Source organism: Lycorma delicatula, chromosome 2 (genome assembly GCF_047948215.1).
Source record: "Lycorma delicatula isolate Av1 chromosome 2, ASM4794821v1, whole genome shotgun sequence".
In the NCBI taxonomy this organism is placed as follows: domain Eukaryota; kingdom Metazoa; phylum Arthropoda; class Insecta; order Hemiptera; family Fulgoridae; genus Lycorma; species Lycorma delicatula.
Genome location: NC_134456.1, coordinates 190,531,056 through 190,550,765, shown reverse-complemented (window position 1 = coordinate 190,550,765; position 19,710 = coordinate 190,531,056). Strand labels below are relative to the sequence as shown.

Here is a 19,710-nt window from a genome sequence, read left to right as displayed (position 1 = left end):
GGTGGCAGTTGCAGCCAGTCGCGTCACACATACCACTAATAGTGGTCATGGATGAGCAACCGCGGTCACGTTCACGTAAAGAATCGAAATTCAAGAAAACCTGAAAATAATTTTTAAATATTTATCTGAAGAGTATTTGCAAGCCCAAAGCTAGTGAACATCTCGTTTAGTATAGTCGAAGATGGGGAAAATTTACAATCATTTTTCAAAATTTCTTTACCTTTCTTCACCTCCTCTCAAGGTCGAATTTCAACAAAACTAGAAATAATTTTTTAGATAGTCACATGATGATTAGACACATCAAAAAATCAACTTGATATCTTCATTTGTTAACGACAAATTCCATTTCCAGACCTATTCCATTTTAACCCTTTAAACTCGGAATTTCAAAAAATTCTTTTCAAAACGTTTTCAACTCTAGTTACTGATAAGTTTTATGTGCTTATGGATTATATCTTTATTTTGTAGTTGAAGATATGTTATAAATTTTAATTAACAGGAAACTAAATAAAAGATTATTTTTTTAATAATTAAGTTCAATTTTTGTGCGATACAAAATTATTTTCATATTATCTTTTTAATGAAATATTTGAAGTAAGACATTCGATTGGCTTAAATTGTACACGTACTATACTATATTTTAAAGGTAATACTGCAGATGTTAAGCGTAAGGGATAAATGTGTTCCTATCTCATTCCCATCAGTGAATATTACATATCGTTTTTAAACATCACAAAGTTTATTAGTAAACATTTAAATAGAATAGTAAACATTTATTTAGTATTCCTCAAAAACATACAGACAATGCAACATTTCAGCAATAAAATTATGACAGCATGAAGATTACTTAGGTAAAATTTACAAGGGTACTGCGCGTGTCATATCGCTATAGTCTAAAATAGATAACTATATTCTATATAAAACAAACAAAAGTCGTTAACTTAACGTGGTAACTATTAAAGCAGTCGTAAGTTTTTAAGAATAAACCTTTAGATGGTGTATTTTCTTCCTGTTGTGTGCTGTGTTATGGGTTTAGAAGTTTAAGTAAACTTGTTCTTTTCAGCATAACCTGCAATAAAGCATATTATATATTTTTTATAATCTGTATGTTTTTTTAGGTGTAGATGTTAATTATGTGATTAACAAACTTAAGTAGAATTTCCTTTCACCGCATAAGAGTTATTTGATAATCGAATTATTTCTCTTTAATTATAATTAATTTAATGATATATACATATCAGATAAATGTAACATCTTAATATAATATTTATCATTTTTGAATAAAAATTTTAATTGTGTGTTCTTTTTTTTTCAGGACATCAGTGGGTTCGCAATAATTTGGGAATAGAACCAAAAACCGGATGGTCAATAGACCCGTTCGGCCACGGAGCTACTGTGCCATATTTATTGAAGTCTTCCGGTGTGAATGAAGGGACAGTGATTCAAAGGATTCACTACGCGTGGAAACAGTGGCTGGCTGAACAACAAATGGGTGATTTTATCTGGAGGCAAACTTGGGACAGTCAAGGAACAACAGACCTTCTTACTCATAACCAACCCTTTGACATTTATTCCATCAAACACTCTTGCGGACCACATCCTCAAGTATGTCTTAATTTTGACTTCAGAAAAATTTCTGGGGAATACACAGAGTATAGTTTAAGAGCGGTTCCTATTGACGATGAAAATGTAAAACAGAAAGCGGAATTGCTATTGGAACAGTACGGAAGGACAGGTTCATTATTTGAACACAACGTAGTTATGATGCCTTTAGGCGATGATTTTAGATACGATCACGACATAGAGTGGGACCAACAATATCGCAATTACAAGAGGCTTTTCGAGTATATAAATCAACATAAAGATATTTATAACGCGGAAGTTAAATTTGGAACTCCTAAAGATTATTTTGAGGCTGTTAAAGAACGTATAAAGCTATTTAAAGTGCTTTCAGGAGATTTTTATGTTTACAGTGACATATTTTCTGAAGGCCGCCCTGCTTATTGGAGCGGTTACTTTACCACTCGACCTTACTGGAAGATTCTCGATAGGGAATTGGAAGCAAGTCTCCGTTCGGCCGAAATATTATACACATTTGCACTCAATAGAGCTCGTCGACTCGCATATAATAGTACTGTGAAAGTCTTGGAAAGAGATTATGAAAAACTTAATAGAGCTAGGCAAAATCTTGCTCTGTTTCAACATCACGATGCGATAACAGGAACTTCTAAAGCTTTCGTAATGCACGACTATGCTCTTAAAATGTACGAAAGTATACAAGAAACTCTTTTTGTACAAGGATTTTCGGCACAGACCTTACTGACTAAACCGGAAAGCAGTAGTGAATTAATGGTTTCTCCTTCAAGTCGCTTCATTGTACCAGATATCGACCGAGAATCCTATGAGAAGTTGGCTCGTAAGGTTCCGCTAATTTTGAAAAAGAACGAACCGAGGAAAGTAATTTTATTTAACTCGTTGGCACAATACCGTCAAGACATTATTAAAATAAAGGTTAACACTGCAAAAGTTAGGATATTAAATTCAGACGGAAAACCGGTATTATTTCAAGTAAATCCTGCTTGGGTTATGCCCGAAAATGAAGGAAATGGAAATTCTGCTAATATAAATAATAGAATGAGACAGGAAGAAGCTGGAAACAATGGGAACAACATCCCTGTATTAAGAATATCAAGTAAGCAGTACGAAGTAATGTTTGTCGCTGATCTAGCGCCACTTTCATTGAATACCTTTACGGTCGAGTACTACTCCGGTAAGAATTTCGATTCACGTGCCGTAGTATACTGTAAAGGTTGTAAAAAACATACGGAATTCAACGTTAAGAGTATGCAGCCCGGTGACATTCAGTTAGAAAATCACGACCTGAAACTACTCATGGACGGCAGATCTGGATTTCTACGTGCTGTAACGCAGAAGGTGACTGGAAAAACTACGCAGTGTTCAATACAGTTCGCAGCATACCCTTCTGCTCAGTTCCATAGCGGAGCTTATCTTTTTATGCCTGATCCGAATTCTCGAGAAACAGAAAAAGAAATTTTAGATGAATACCCTGGTCAGCGGATCATAATAACTTCAGGACCGGTATCTTCCGAATTAACTGTCATTTATGGTAATTTATTAGTACATTCCGTAAGAATATATCATACACAAGGACCTTTTAATCAAGGTATTTATGTAGAAAATATATTAGATTTCGAAGCTCCTCCAAAAAATCGAGAAACTGAACTTTTTATGAGGTTTGTAACAGATATTAGTAATGGAGATCCTCCAGAATTCTATTCGGATCTAAACGGGTTTCAAATACAGAGGCGTGTTAAAGTTGAACGAATCGGAATAGAAGGTAATTATTTTCCCTTAACAACAATGGCTTTCATCCAAGATGCTACCCGGCGATTAAGCGTGTTGGTTAATCACGCTCAAGGAGCAGCTTCTTGGCAGCCCGGCTGGTTAGAAGTAATGCTAGACCGTAGAACACTTTATGATGATTCAAGAGGAATGGGTGAAGGTGTTGTCGATAATAAGAAAACGATATCCAAATTTTGGCTTTTACTAGAGGATGCTTGGGAAACATCAGAATACTCAAAGCCAAGTTTATTAGCAAACCACTTATCCTTATCTTTACTTTATCCGTCAAATTTATTTGTTTTAGAAGAACCGCAATCAGAGGATGAAGTGATTCCCCACCGACAACGACCGACAATATTACCCAAAATAAATCTCATATCTAGACCTCTACCGTGTGACGTGCATTTATTAAATCTTCGTACCATCTCCGACCAGACGTTTACTCAATTTCCTTCAAATTCAGCTCTAATGGTTTTACATCGTCAAGGGTTTGCGTGTAATATTCCCTCATCTATACCTAAGTGTGCTATATCTACTTCAGATAGTGTAAATAGAACTGCGTTTCATCCGAGAACGTTCTTTTACGGACTAAAATTAGACTCGGTGGTACAGACAACTCTGACGGGATTAAGAACAGTATCTAAAAACTTGAGTTTTGACAACGTTTATCTTCCTCCCATGAACCTGTTGACGCTCAACGTAACGTTCGGGCCTTAATTATATATATTTTAAAAAGATACAATCAAAGAATTTAAAAGAATTTTTATAACTGTGATCATAAATTCAAAGATACCTATATTATATTGTACAGTTAAATTATTTAGTTAAGATGATAAATATATATTGTGCTAAATAAAAATTATATCGACATAAGATATGAATTTTATGTTACGAGTGGTCGTTTGTTTGAAAGTGAAATAACATGCATTTATACAGGAGTCACTTTGTATAATTTTGTTAAAGTTTTTAAATATATGTGTCAGAACTAATCTCAGTACAAGGTATAGTATGAATAAACTAGTGAACCGCTGCAAAATAGAATATTATAAATAATTTCTTCGGATTAGTGAATCAGAACTGAACAAAAATCAACATAAACGGCATATATTTTTTTATTTGTGTTACATTATTGAATTTTTTTTCTTTTAAATTGTATTTATTTGACGCCTGTACAAATACATAAGAATGCTTAGGGGTAATTTAACGTTAAGTTAATTTTTTATACAATTAAAATTGTATACTATGTACAGAAATATAAAAATTATAATTATTATTCCTTAAATGTAATGTTGCCTTCTTATAAATATATCTTAACAATTACAAAAATAAAAGACGATTAATATCCTCGCATTGATGTGAGCGCTCTGGTTAAAAAAACATGAAAGAGCTATTTTGAGCGTAAATATATAATTTCGGTGCACACGAATGAAACATACATAAATAATTATGTATGTGTTAGACATACGTATTGTATACGTAAATGTAATAAATAAAATAATAGAATATTGACTATAATTTACAGTCTTCTTTGAACTGACAAAAATTTAGTATCAAATTTCTTTATAAATGTTACCACCGATTTACGTTTTCTTTTCAAACTACCTTTCTGAAAAAATATTTTTAATAAGCACAAATCCAAACACCCTTAATAAAAAAGAAAATAATTTTAATTCTTTATATTTTTATGATTATTATATTTTCAAATTTAGCTGACCTTCTGCGGCCATTGCTGTTTAAAATTGCCATTATTTAATGCTTATGGTACACTTGTGTTCAATTTATCATGTCATCGTAAATTTTATCATGTAGTACTTATTTTTAATATTACAGTTATAAAAATAATTATTTTTATAACTTATTTACGGACTTGCATGTTTTGTTTTATTCTCAGAAGTTTAAAATTATAATGTTTGTAACTCGACGATAATAAAAATTTTAATCTATAAACCAAAATCTCTTTTATACCTTTGGATAATTTTTTTTCTTTTCATAACAGTAAACTATAATTTTTTTAATTTCTAATAATACAATATACTTATATAAATGTTACGTATTTTAGTTATTTATAAAATTTAGTTTTGTTACGCTAATTAATTTGTAGTTATTTTAAAATGAGAAAGTGTGTTTTGTATTAAATTAAATGATTTTCATGTTACTGTAAACATTTAATATCACGTAAAAGAAACAAAGGTTTCATCAAATAAATTGAAAAGAAAAACAACTTAAATGAACAAAAATTCTATATAAAATTCTGGTATAATAAACAGTGTATTATACAGTACTATCAATTAAATAGTACATCATTATATACTTTTGTTGCATTACACGATTCTGTTCTCTCATATTAAACTGGAATAAAATGTTATGTTGTGGTATGTTAGAACAAAGCAGTCTAGTCAAAATGAATATTGTGGTATATACTACTATCTTGTTCAATAAATTATTCTGCTTGTTTAAACTTTGTATTTAGTTACAGGTTGTCATTTTAATTTAATACTCACGATTGAATGTTATATCTATCTATAGAAAATTTAAAGCTCTTGTATTAATGTTGAACACGCAGGTACATTGATAACATCTTGTCATGTAATTTTTAGTTAATGACTGTATGTAGGAGTATACAGCTTAAATTATCATTTATTAATATATGATACATCCAAATGTACGTATGTCTAATAATTATATTATGGAATAGCATAAATTGCAAAAGTTACTATTTTTTTAAAAAAGATGTAACATTTTTTTAATTGTAAGTTATTTAACATTTTATGGTATAACAAATAGACAAATAACCATTTTAATTATTAAACATCAGGAAAATAACGATTTATTCCAACCGTTTCATTCAGTAATTCACTACAAATAAAAATTACTGAACAATTTTGGTAATAATAAAAAATTACTTTTAAAGAACTGCACTCGAAACTATGCTTTGCATCAGCTCTGACTATGAATGTTTTAAAATAATTCTGTTACAATTTTAATTCTGAACAATATTAAACATGACAGTTTCATTATTATTTAAGATTTGAAATCGGTTAAAAAAGTACTGAAAAAATACCACTAAAACTGCAAACTTTCGGACCAGATGTCAGAAAATTTTTATTCTATTTTATTGAATGATTTGGCAAAATTAGAAAAACGATTCCAGATTATGATTTAGGAGATGGAAATGAACTCGCCTTAAAAACGTTCAAAAAGTTTTTGATTTACGCATGTTACAAGCTACAATAAAGAATTTTTATAAGTTATCACCGCAGCAGATGACTTACTGATTGTTATGCTTAATGTAAAGCATTTATTAATAATATATGTATTGTGGGATCGTTAGCGTATACATATTTGAATATTCAGGGCCGCTAAAATTCATTTTATTCAAAAATATCTATCCACTAACTACAATTTCAAAATTTCAAGTAGATCCTAAATAAAATCCTATAGGCTGTAAAATTTACTACCAAAACCCTGCAATCGTTAACGTCAATAAAAAAAATTCATAATATTTGATTAGTTTTTTATTTATTTATATTTTCTAAAATGTGTGTGTGTGTGTAAATAAGTTGGAAATCTGTCAGTGTTGCAGCTATAGCTGGAAAATTCCTACGGTTTTTTTTCTCAGAATACTGAAGGATAAATAACAATGATACACAGGTAAAAGAATAATATTTTAATTTCATAAGTCTTAAGAAGGATTTTCTCTTAATAACTTGAATAATTTTATTTAACATTGCGTTTGGATTTTGTAAATTTATTGTCGGAGAATCTATATCGGTTTTCTAAAGATATTTAAATCACGTGGGAAAATTATTAATGAACCTATTTCCGTTCAACCCAGGATGCTTTTAGGGCAACTATTTTAATACAAGATTTAAATATTTTATCATTATTTTTTATTTTCAATATTTTAATGTTAAACTTAATAAGTTCAAGTAGAAAATACTTTTATTTCAATTATTTATAAATTTCTGCACTGAATAAAATATTATATTGATAAATTAAAAGACTTTTAAATACTTTAAAATTTACGATAGCGAGTTTTGGGTCAGCGTAAGAGCACGTGCAACGTAACTTCAAATTAGATGTGTCCCCAAGCTCATTGCAAGCCCCTTAACATCTATTGCTTGCCTGCTTAAAACTAATTGAAGAATGGTTATGTAAGTTGAGAGAGTTCAGAATAGTCTTCTTATAGTCTATTCCTTCCTGCACGTACCCTTCTTCTTTCCCACTTCATCCCTCTTGGGTGTAATGGGGATGAAGGAAGTATACAAGGGTAGTAGTGGTTAATGTAGGTCCTCAGGAAATTATGAATTAACCTCGAGTTATGGTTAGACGCACTCTTCTTGCCATGCATTTAAGCATTAAGCGCATAGAACTTCTCGTTCACCAAGTGGATGAAACCTGTAGGCTGTTATATTAATGTTAGGAAATAAAAAGAAAAACAATTTTTCTCTTATTACCGTGTCATTCTTGAGAAGGTAATTTTCTCCTACGTATATAACTAATTCGTATTATGAGTGTTTATTAGTTTATTAAGCATAAATACATTTTAATTGTTTAAAAGTTATATTTTTAACAACATAGAATAATTTAAAAAATGTAAATTATTATTAAAAAAAATAATTTTTGCCTTATAATATAAATTGATAAAATTAATAATCATTTTAAAACATTATTTAAGCATAAATTACATACGTAATTTTAGTCACGGTAAATAAACAGTTACATAATCATTCCGAAAAACTACTCCGGCATCCATTATCATTATTATTATTCAATGGAATTCAGATAATTGTTTTATTTCATCTCCAGTGAGTATGAATTAAGATAAAAGTTTATAAAAATTGGTCTGGGTTGTATCGTTTGTTTTTAAACTGCAGGTTTAAAATAGTTCATAATTATCGATGTGACATCGAATATCGTGTGTACTTATTTGAAGCTTAACTTGTAGACTAGAATAGTCATGAATATTATGGGTTTTTATAAGTTATATTTTATGTAAACATGTTGCTTCATTAACTATTGTGGTATTATTTTCATTACTGTATGTTACTGATTAATTATCTGACAGTATAATCTGAAAATACAATAAATTAGGCTATGAACTATGTAATTAAGTCTACAACCAATTTTACGTTTAATCTTTGGCTGTCTACACAATATAGTGTAATACTGAATGCAGCTTTCAATTATTTGTATTAATCTGTGACACATTCAAGATATATATATACATATATATTACGTAGAATACAAGCGGACAATAGAACTTCATTTGCACTTAATTAAAATAGATTATAACGTGAATAAAAATGTTAACGAAAATATACACTTAGTTGTAAGTTTTCATAATTAAAAAAAAACTCATGTTAAATAAGATAGTGAAAAACATTCAATTACAATTATTCTAGCTTAAAATAAATTTTCATTACCCTTAAACATAGTGGAGATTGATTATTTGGTATACTAGAATAACTGGAAGAACCAAAAGCTGAACAAAATGAAATTTCTATTTTTCAAAAATATATGTGAATGTTGTTTTATAAGAAGAAACATCCAAAATATCATCAGATATTTTATGATATTGTGAAATTCATAATTTTATTATATTTAGTGTTGTGTTTAGATATAAATATTTTATTTAATGTTATGTACGTATAATAATAGAAAAATTAATTTCAATAATACATTTATTCATATCATTTTTTTCCACTCGTTCTATATACACACGCGTATATACACAAATGAAGGTACACAATTTTAATATTTTTTTTTTTTTAAAAGTAAATTTTTATTTTAATATTTATCTTATTTAATGGAAACTTTTAAAAGATAGATGCCCATCTTAAAAGTTAGTTGTATTGAACGCCTTTTTTGGCAAGATGTCGCAAGTATAAAAAAAATCAGCGAAATCTATGGAGTTTAAAACTTTCATAGTTGACCAGCTGACAATACTAACAAACTGCGGCTTCTGGCCCTCTTTCTTAGATCGTTTCATCTAAACATGAAAATTAAAAAATTCTAGTTCTTTCATAAACAAAGTATTTTCTTAGTGTAAGGAGTAAAATAATTATTTTACCTATTTTAAGTATAAAATAAGACTGGAAATTATCTTAATTTTTTCTGAAGTGCGTTTTAGTGTGAATAACCTGGAAAATTATTTTCCGAATAAAACACGTTTAGAAGTATAGAATACTCATATTTAAAATTATTTCTTTCTGATGACAAATTTTTGAACATTTGTATTATTTACTCGTATCATATTAAAAAAAAAAACACAGCACACACAACTTCGTAATGTAATACAAAATTATTTTCTGCATTAAGAAAATATATTAAAAATTGTTCAAACTGCTGGTTAAGGAACTATAAAAATTAGAAAAACAACCCTATTTTTTCCCTAAACATTTTTTTATTATGTATTTTTATTCACTGAATTTGGATTACTTGAATATCAAACACAAAATGTAAATGGTACTACATAAAATATGTCCCGGTGTATCAGATACTTAAATTCAACTGTTTATTTTACAAATAATTAAAGGCAAAAAATATATCATAAAATACAGTCATTTTTAACATGAATTTGCCATCCATATTTGTAGATTAATGGGGACGCACGGGATCAGTACAATCACTTTCATAGTCGCATGGGTTAGATGTATCAGAACAACCGTACATACTTACTCGCCTTACCTAATCCTCCGTATTAAAATAAATACCTATTACTACACCCAGTGTTAAGACTAATTAAAACGCCCGGTTGTAATGATAAAAATGCACCACTGCATTAATTTATAAAATTATAGTATACCAATGCGTTGACGTAAAATTTGTAAAAATAAAATTACTACATTACACAGGATTCTATTATTTATTTTTTGATATCAGATAATGACGCATAACTTCGACACGCCTACTTTGCGAAGAGCGGTTTGTTTACAACAGGTCGTACGCTGAACAGAGTGTATATAATTCATTCCTTTACCTCAGGCTCTCCGACTTCAAGGAAAATAAAAGAATTATTGTTTTTCTTTCTCCTAATTTTTGTTATTTTTTAATCTTAGATGGAAAACTAATTTAACATTTTCTTAATTGCTTGAAAAAATTCAAAGAAGGCTGTTGATAAATGCTCTTTTTCTATAAATACATTCATAAAAATATTTATATGATACGTGATTTTACTGTGTATTATTATTGACATTAAATAAGTGAATACTATATATATGTATTATATATAGATTATATAAACGTTGTTCAATTTGTAAATAATACATGAACTATTGTATTTGAAATTGTAAGGGTGTTTTTGTGTGCACTCCAGTAAAACCAAAATAAAGTTTAGGTTTCTGATTACCTAAAATGTTTTATTTACGTTTGTTGTTATAAATTATGAATTTCTTAAAATAAAATCTGTTAATAAAGAATTCAACCGTATTCATTTTTCTTAAAGTGATATTCCTGTCTTTTATACATAATAATATATATATGAATTTTTTTATAACTAAAAAATATGACCGTTTTTGTGCAACTTAGGTAAAGAACTGATAGAAAAACGGGGCTAAAGAAAAACGGGGTAAAGAACTGATAGTTCTTTACCCCGCTCCGTTACCATTGGATAAAATTCGAACACTTCCGTATTTTCGTGAGTTAAAAGGTAAGTGACATAATACTTATGGTACAAGTACGAAAATATGTGTGACCATCCAACAACTGGACCAAACATTTGGAGTTTTTAAAATAACTAGATGTATATTCAAGTTAATTTTAATTTTTAAAAGGTTAGATTTGTTTACTTTTAAATAAATATTATAACTTCTAAATTTAAAAATTAGCTAAATCAAACAAAAAAAAAACTACGCGATATTAATTACATTATAACAATGTTAATAACTGATAAATAATTATTAGTACAACATCGGCATTCTTTTCTGTGGAAACATCAACAAAACTAACATACGTTATTCACAAAGTATATTTTCAGCAGCAGGAAAATCTACAGCTTGTCATTATTAATCGACGTATATTTCTACTAATTTCACTTATATAAATTCAGTTTAATAGTTAGTTATCTGTATTACATTTAGCTGGAATGTCAATTTTTCTATTTAAAACAAAACTTTTATTATTATTCACATGATTTTGGTAACGACTAGAATTTATGTTTTAGGTAAAATTTTCTTTGATGAATTTATCTGTTGTTACAATAGATTCCAATAAATAAAATTAAGCGAATAATTAGCAAAAAAGTTATGTAGAACCTCTAAACAGCTGACCAGAAAATAACGATTTTAAACAGTTTTTAAATTATTAAAATAAAATTTACATGTATTTCACAAAATGTTTTATTGTCAGTATGTTTTTACGTATACAGAACTTGAAATTGACTGAGATTTTTCTTAATCACATTTACTTAATATGACTAAATTTATCCTATAACTAAAGCACTCAAATAATTATTAAATACTATGAAGAAAACATAACGTTCCATATTAAAGAGATATCAAAAACTACACGTATTCGAAACTGATGGATTTATCTCAAAAAATTACGTATTATTTTATAATACTCAAAACAATTTATAAAAACCGTCTTTATTACGAAATATTGATTTTTTTTACTAAAATATTAGTATTGTTTAGCAAGCTTAAATTCATTGCCAGCGTAGCTTTTTCCACTAAGTCCAGTTTACTAGTTACTATGAAGTACATATAGGATAAAACTGTGAACTAAGTGTGCATAGTCCATTAGCGTGATGATCTGTAGATGTTATTATAACATGTTTTCAAGTGTAATACACTAGCTGTTTGATCACTTTGATTGGTATTATGTGTACATACTCTCCATTAATATAATGCACCATGTAATCTAACATGCACATCAAGTATGTCAATCTATGTTGATGTGTACTGGTACAGATATTAAATTATCACGTGTAAGTTTATACAACTAAATTTTAAGTGAATTTCTCTGTACCAGTAAATGATGATCTCATCATGTACAATAAAACAATTGACTATTTAAATATTTATTCAATATTTTCAGGTAACTGGTTAGAATTGTTGTAGACCACCAGTTGTAGAATTTATTTGTAGCCTAAATTTATATATTATTTTAAATCAAGGCTCATATATGAACTCTTTAAAGAGTATTTAATGAAATACAAAATGCCATGTTTTGTAAAAAAAAAAAACAAAAAAAAAATAATATAGCTAATAATATTTTTATCTATGGAGTCATGGTAGAGCTCGTTAGTAATTTAACCTAAGGTAGGTGTTCCTAATAATGAAACGAACTGATGAAATATGAAAGCCGTACTCTTTTATTTGATTTACTATTGAGTATTTTTTTAAACTCAACGGCCAATGGTTCTTGGAACTATATGGAACTATGAAAATAAATTTTCATAACTATGGCTTAGGTATTAGCCAAAATTGTTACAAGGATGGATATGGCATGTCAAACCCTAGCCACGTCATAAATCAGATAAACTTACGCCCTAAACGTACTGCTTCTAACAAAAAAATAAATTTAATCTAAGTAAAATATCAATAAAGAATTCGTCTGATAACTCCTTCACTAAACGATCTGATTGGTTTGCACTAATAAACTTACCTACCTTGAGTCGCTTAAAATTCTTGTGTATCAATATGGCCTTTAATTTAAATCGATGGTTAGCTCTACTTTCTTAAGAAGCAGTCTTCAATTTAAATATTAAAACCTGCATAATCGACAATGCGACAGTCATCGCTGTTAATAAAAAGACTCGCTGCTGAATAGAGGCTAGTTTACATTCTAGTTTATTTCCCAGGATAAGACAGTAAAGCCAATAGGAGGGCATTCATACATATGGTAACGTCACGACGAGACCATCCCTTCGTAGACACAAAAATCATTCACCAGGTTTCTGTAAAGTAATGAAATCAGCTATAAATTTCTTTCCCGCTATTTACTGATTCTCGTAGGTTACCGCCTGTATCTGCTACATTTGCAATATCCAAATCGCTTTTACCTACTTTACTATTAACTACCCAGATAAGCCTTTCCTGAAACGGTAAGAGCCTATCAGGTCATTTTTACATACAGAGCTATGTGATGTATAAATCTAATACAAAGCGTTTGTTCGTTACCAAAATTTAACCCAAAGCACGGCCGCATTAGAAGTCATTCAGAATTTTTCTTGTACATAACCCCGAAACTCATCGAAGGGTAGCCTTCCAGGATGAATTCCTGATGAACTTATTTCCTCAATCTATGTGTCCGTCATTATATTCATTGACGCAGCAAATTCTTTACACCATCGCTAAACATTCTGTTCATCGTTGAGCAGTACGCTAATTTACTAACAGATTGCAACTTTACTAGCCTAATTCCTTTCTATTTACAGAATGAGTGGATATCAATCTGAAACTTAATTTTGCTGTACTATTCTAAACGACATACACATCTCATTAGATACAAATATCCATCAAAGCTCTGTTCTATAACTGCGGCCTGGTATACCGTCTCACTAAAAGAAAGTAGTAAATCCCGAAGCCAGTGAAATCAATAAACACTAAATTCAGGAACAAATGGTCAAGAACTGATTCCATTTCTGTTTTGTTTAATCAGACTCTGTTTTAAACGAGCTGTTTTCTGTAGTAGCCAAATGAATAAGAGGAGAGTAGATTAACTTTATGATAGCCCATTATTTAGTAAACCGTAAATTGTTTGCATTTCCGATATTCTCATAGTTCTAAACTTCACCTTAAATTTAGGATATGCCGACAACTTTTTTATAAAATATGTACTGGATATACAGTATACTAAGACATGTCCTGCTCTACAGATTGCTCTACAGATGAAAATAGTACATTTTCATTACAAGAAGATAACGAGTGATATTCAATCTTGCTTTATCACAAATGTAAAGGAACATAGCTTAATAATAAAAATATTGGTTTTAACACTTACGGGTAAATTGAAAAATGGAACATAATAGAAAGAGTCTGTTTCAATAAAATGGATGTTTTCTTCCTAGAGAAATATTTTTTCTCGTCTAGGTACCGTTAAACCATTATTTATATAAGTATATAAATATACCCTTACTCCAAAATACATTAGATAAGTACAGATTCATTACCCAGAGAAGAATTGTAATTTCAGTCGTTGCCTCGTACAATATGAGTGCATATATAAATATATATTTGGCAAGCTGACTACTGTATATGAGGTTTTGATGCCATTTACGTACGACACACACTTACACACACATATATATATATACGCGCGCACACACACACACACTCACTCACACACTCACACACACACACACTCACACACACATATATATATAAAACCACATAAAACCAAAAACTAATATTAAAATTTAAATATCAGATAATCATGTTAATTATAAAAAATATATATTATTAACATTGAAATAAAATAAAATGTAAAAATAACTAAATATTATTAGATAACTTAAATAATTTATTATAATTCAATAGTATAAAAAAGTTAAATGAAAATTAAAATTTTAATGGCATTTGTCCATTAAAGATTTATATGAAGAAAAAAGATTCCTATAGGAATTCGATTATTAAAAAAAATAAAAATAAATAAAGAGGAAAACCCAACTGCAAAGATATTTTGTAAAGGAAATCCCGCGTTATGAAAGGTAGGTTTATTCGTAAAAAGGTAAACTCGTAAAAGGCATATCGAATTAGCCACTAAACTGTCTTATTCAAAAAATCCAAGACTCATTTATCGGGTGATTTCAACTTCTTTCACACAAAAAACGCAATAAAAGATATGTTTCAAAGTATTGAAAACAAATTAATATTCTCTACATATCTGGAGTAATTAATTTATATTTTTAGCTTTTTATAAAGTCTTATGATTTCTGAAAATAATAGTACATACTGGAAAATTGGCTGTTCATTCCCCATGCTACGGAAATTACCGAAATCCAGAGGTGGTACAATAAGCAACAATTTACAAAAGGCGTTAAAATCATATATTAATATTTAACAAATTACGTCAAACTTATGCTTTCCTGTAGGAATATTTGTATAACTAAAGCCATATACATAATTATAATATTGCAAAATACAATTTTTATATACGTGTAAACTACATCAAATTAAGCATATCTCTTCAAAAAAGGATCCAAAAAATCCAGTGAATATGATAAAACAATCAGAATTAATATATTCGTTGAAGATCTTAATATGGTGCAGAAAAACATGACATATGTTAAATATATTAAAACAAATCCGTCTTTTATTAGAGCATTATCTTTTGTACTTATCTACAAATTTAATATTCTCGGAAAAATGTCATCAAAAAATTTAATCAACGATGCAAGGGAAATAATTAAGAAAAAATAAACTTAATAGTTTATATAATTAATAAATAAAGAACTATAAAGTAAACTGGGTGGCGGAAAATAATAAAAAGAGGGAGTCCTATCAAAGTAAGGTATCGACTGAAAAAGGACACTAAGGCTTAAATCCACCACAGCCGACTTTGAACATTGCTAAAAACTTTGAAAATTGCTAAAAATCAAAAACCGATGTAAATAAACTAATTTTTAAGTGATTAAAAAGAAGTACGATATATAAGGATTTTAAAATTACTAATAAACCATCTAACCAAGAAATAAGTTGTCGGTATAAATTACTCTACGACATATAACCAATAAATCGTAACTTATGATTATATTGTATCACTAACCTACAATTACCTGAAAAATTTACTAAAAGGTAAGTTACTGCAAAATAAAAGGTTAATAAATTGTAGAAAATTTAGTTCGATTTAAAAACAATAATTATTTCCTTTTACTTGTTCAGAAATAAGTAGTCACATTTATCTCACGCAGGTAGCAGCAGTTGCATTGGTTGTTTAGTAATATACTTAAATATACACAAACACACACACACACACACACACATATTTTTATACACAAATAAGTAATATACGCATGAAAAATGACGGTGGTCAGTGGTTAGCATGACCTGATTGCTTTGTTATTGAAAAATTTCGTGCGGTTGATTGCTCAGCTGTACGTATCTCGTGCTATTACTCCTTTATCCTAATCTTTACATTTCCTTAGTTGGCTATTTCACTTCATAATTTTCAGCGTTTTCCTTCATAATCTGCCAACCTTGCATTCTCTCTTTTCCGGCAGTTAGTATATTTTTATTTGTAATATGAATTCAACCTCTATTATATCGCAATTTATTATCAAAAAATTTAATTAATATTTAAATAATGCAATATTGTATTAAAAAAATATATTTACGTTGTTGAAAAGTAATATATTTTTTATAATTTAATAACTAATAATATTAATTTTAGGAGTTCTAACCAATTTTAATGATATAATAAAGAACAAATACGGTGACTACATCCCTCATCTTACTTTAACTGCATGAAGCAAGTCATACACATCAGTCATAAATGATCTTGTTTAAAATGAATTCCTAAGGGAGATGTACCCGTAATATTTTTAAATGTAATTTTTCTTTTAATTCTATTTAATTAAAAACATATATGCGTATATCTAATAATTACAAGTAAAAAATTAGTCACTTTCTTTTTAAACTCAACTATTTATTTAAAAGTAATCAAGAAAAAACACACTTTATTTCAAATTTTGTTTTTGTCAATAATTTATTAGTCTTTCTGTTCATCAGTCAATTTATTTTTCCAATAATTTTAATTATAATTTAGAAAATAACTTTTACCGAATGACTTTTTTCGTTATACATATATTCTTTTGTTCTTACGTATAAAAGTTTCTCCTCTTTTGATGATAATTTCTGACCTAATTATCAAAAGGAAGAAAAAATTACAAAATTTATTAAAAAAAAAATTAAAAATATCTTGATGACTTAAAAAAATAATTATAAAAATTTAACTAATAAAGCATTTACCTTAATATATTTAAAATATAACTATGAGTATGCAGAAAAAGTTTCAGATATGTATCATATTTTGAAAACAGCTGACAACATAATTGTAGGACTTAACCCATCACGCAGCTAAAGCCACGTTCCATGAAACTCCAACTGTGGGTTGTTTCTGATGCACGGCTTACGCACGCACGCGCACACACACACAAATTAGTTTAAAATATTTATCATTTTATTTAAAAATAATACTTTTTTCGTTTATTTAATTCAATGATTCCAATTAAGCATGCGCGCATACCGTATTTAATTCGCACGGGTGAGACGGTACTAATGGCGAGGGTCAGCACTAACTAAACTAATGTAATTTCGCAACTTATATACAATATATTTCGCTTGTACGGTCGGCAGACAAGTGTAGCCGCGAGGCTTAACGCACTAGGTACCGAGTCAACCGAGCGATCGTGTTCAAGACTCAGCCAAACCAAGATACATTTTTACACTTTAAATATTATTCATTTATTTAATTCTACCACTCACCTGTGACGTCACAACACAACAGTAGTGAAATGTATCTTTTTGGGGTGGGGTCGCGATTTTGCAAAAACGTTTTTTTGCAAATATTGTTGTTTTTTAATTGTTAACAAATAAAGGTAAAAAAATATGACCTTAATTAGGCGAAATATCGAAATAGTGAGGGCGACCTTGCTTACAGCCTCACCCTCTTGACTTTTTAAGTTGAAAATTTAATGGCATCAGTGCCCCATATATAAAAGATGTAATCTGACCAAGTTTGGTCTAAATCGGTCCAGTAGTTCTGGAGATATAAGGTGATTTAGAGCTCAACATCTAACATACAAGTACACACACACGTGCATTATACGAACATTAACATCCGAAAAATTTCCATCCGGTTTTTTGGGTTCCTTAGGTGTCAAAACCTCAAGATCCGGTTAAAACCGTACATAACCAAATTTGACCGATTGTAATTCTTTCCATTCTAGAAAACTATAGCTCTGCTATCGCGCTACCTAGACGGGAAAGTAAAAATATACATGGAACTGATGTTTTTAGAAAATAAATATTCGAAACGTTAGGAACAATTTGTTTAGTTTGTTATCAAAGTGACAAGATTTTATTAAAATGGAAAAAATTATTCGCTATTTAAATATTTGAAAATATTCCTTGTGATTTATTTGCAAATACTTCACAGCTCCTTAATTATTAGCTTTGGTAGTTGGTTTTGCAAATCGCTACTCATTTTTTATAAGGTTTCGTTTATACTCGTATTTTGTGTTAGAACAACAAATTTAGTTATCACTCTAAATCGTTCTTGTAATTCTAGGAATTTAAAATGTTATAGAATAATGGTAAACTCTGTGAAATATTGATTGTTCTTCTTTTGTTATAAAGAGTAAATTTAAATCGTTTCAAAATTTACTCAAATCTTATTAAGATAAACAGATTCAGTCAACATGATGCCGAGTTGCATAAAAACATGTCTCAAATTGGTCAGTAACATGAAAACTCTCTCTCTCTCTCTCTCTTTGTATATATATATACAGAATATTAGAAGATTACAGAATATTTTTTAAAAATTAAAACTGAAGGGTATTCTATTTTCGAGTCTTCAGTCATTTATGGATTTACGTTACTTTTCATTCCTTTTTGCTCAATAATCGTTGAAACGTGAAAATATTTACTACATTCAATTTACTGAATTATCGGCTTCCAACATTTCAGTTTTGGCCTTCCCTTACAATGTTTTAGAGAATTCTATCACTGTTGTTTCTTAGGTAATAGTAATGATATATAATCATGTTAGTCCGAAAAAAAAAATTACGAAATTTACAAGACTCTATTATCAATTATCAGATTAACTAAACTCCGATGTCTCAATACACAGTTCATAAATATAATACTTCCTTTTACAAGATTTTATCACGAACTTTCCTCTTTTCTAATTCATACCGTTTTCATTTCACACTTTATCGATCGAACTTATTTTCAAACTTTTCGTGTACAATTACTTTTGAAATGCTTCACTTCCTCTTTCGGTTTTTTCTACCGACCATATTTTATTATTAATGCCTTTGTTCCATACTAATATTTTAAAGAATTTCTTCCTAATTTCTAGATCTATATGTTATAACTAAAACTTTTATTTTTTTTTTGGCTTGACGTCTTTCCTTACTTATATCATTCGGTTTTTTATAGCTTCTTTACTCCTTTTATTAGGAATTTTATGACTTAAGTAACAAAACTCTCTAACATTTTGGTGTATATGATTCCTTACCTTAATATTTACTTACGCATTATAATCTTTTCTCTCATATTTCAAAACTTCTTTTACTCAAAAAAAAAAAAATTTGTTTTATTTGAAGCAGTTATATTTTAATACTAACAGACCTTTGTTTAATCCCCGCCCGCTACTCTACTATTGCGTTCTAATTAACAC

General features: G+C 28.9%; 1 protein-coding gene across 2 annotated transcripts in view; it reads left to right on the top strand.

Moving 5' to 3' along the window:
- alpha-Man-IIb (alpha-Mannosidase class II b) overlaps positions 1-10,784 on the top strand; it is a 515,292-nt gene extending 504,508 nt beyond the window's left edge. For both annotated transcript variants that reach the window (XM_075356905.1, XM_075356906.1), the window contains one exon: positions 1,316-10,784. In XM_075356905.1, the coding sequence (XP_075213020.1) occupies positions 1,316-4,080 (2,765 nt within the window). In that variant the 3' untranslated portion in view covers positions 4,081-10,784. The remainder of the gene's footprint in view (positions 1-1,315) is intronic.
- Positions 10,785-19,710: the final 8,926 nt, after the last annotated feature.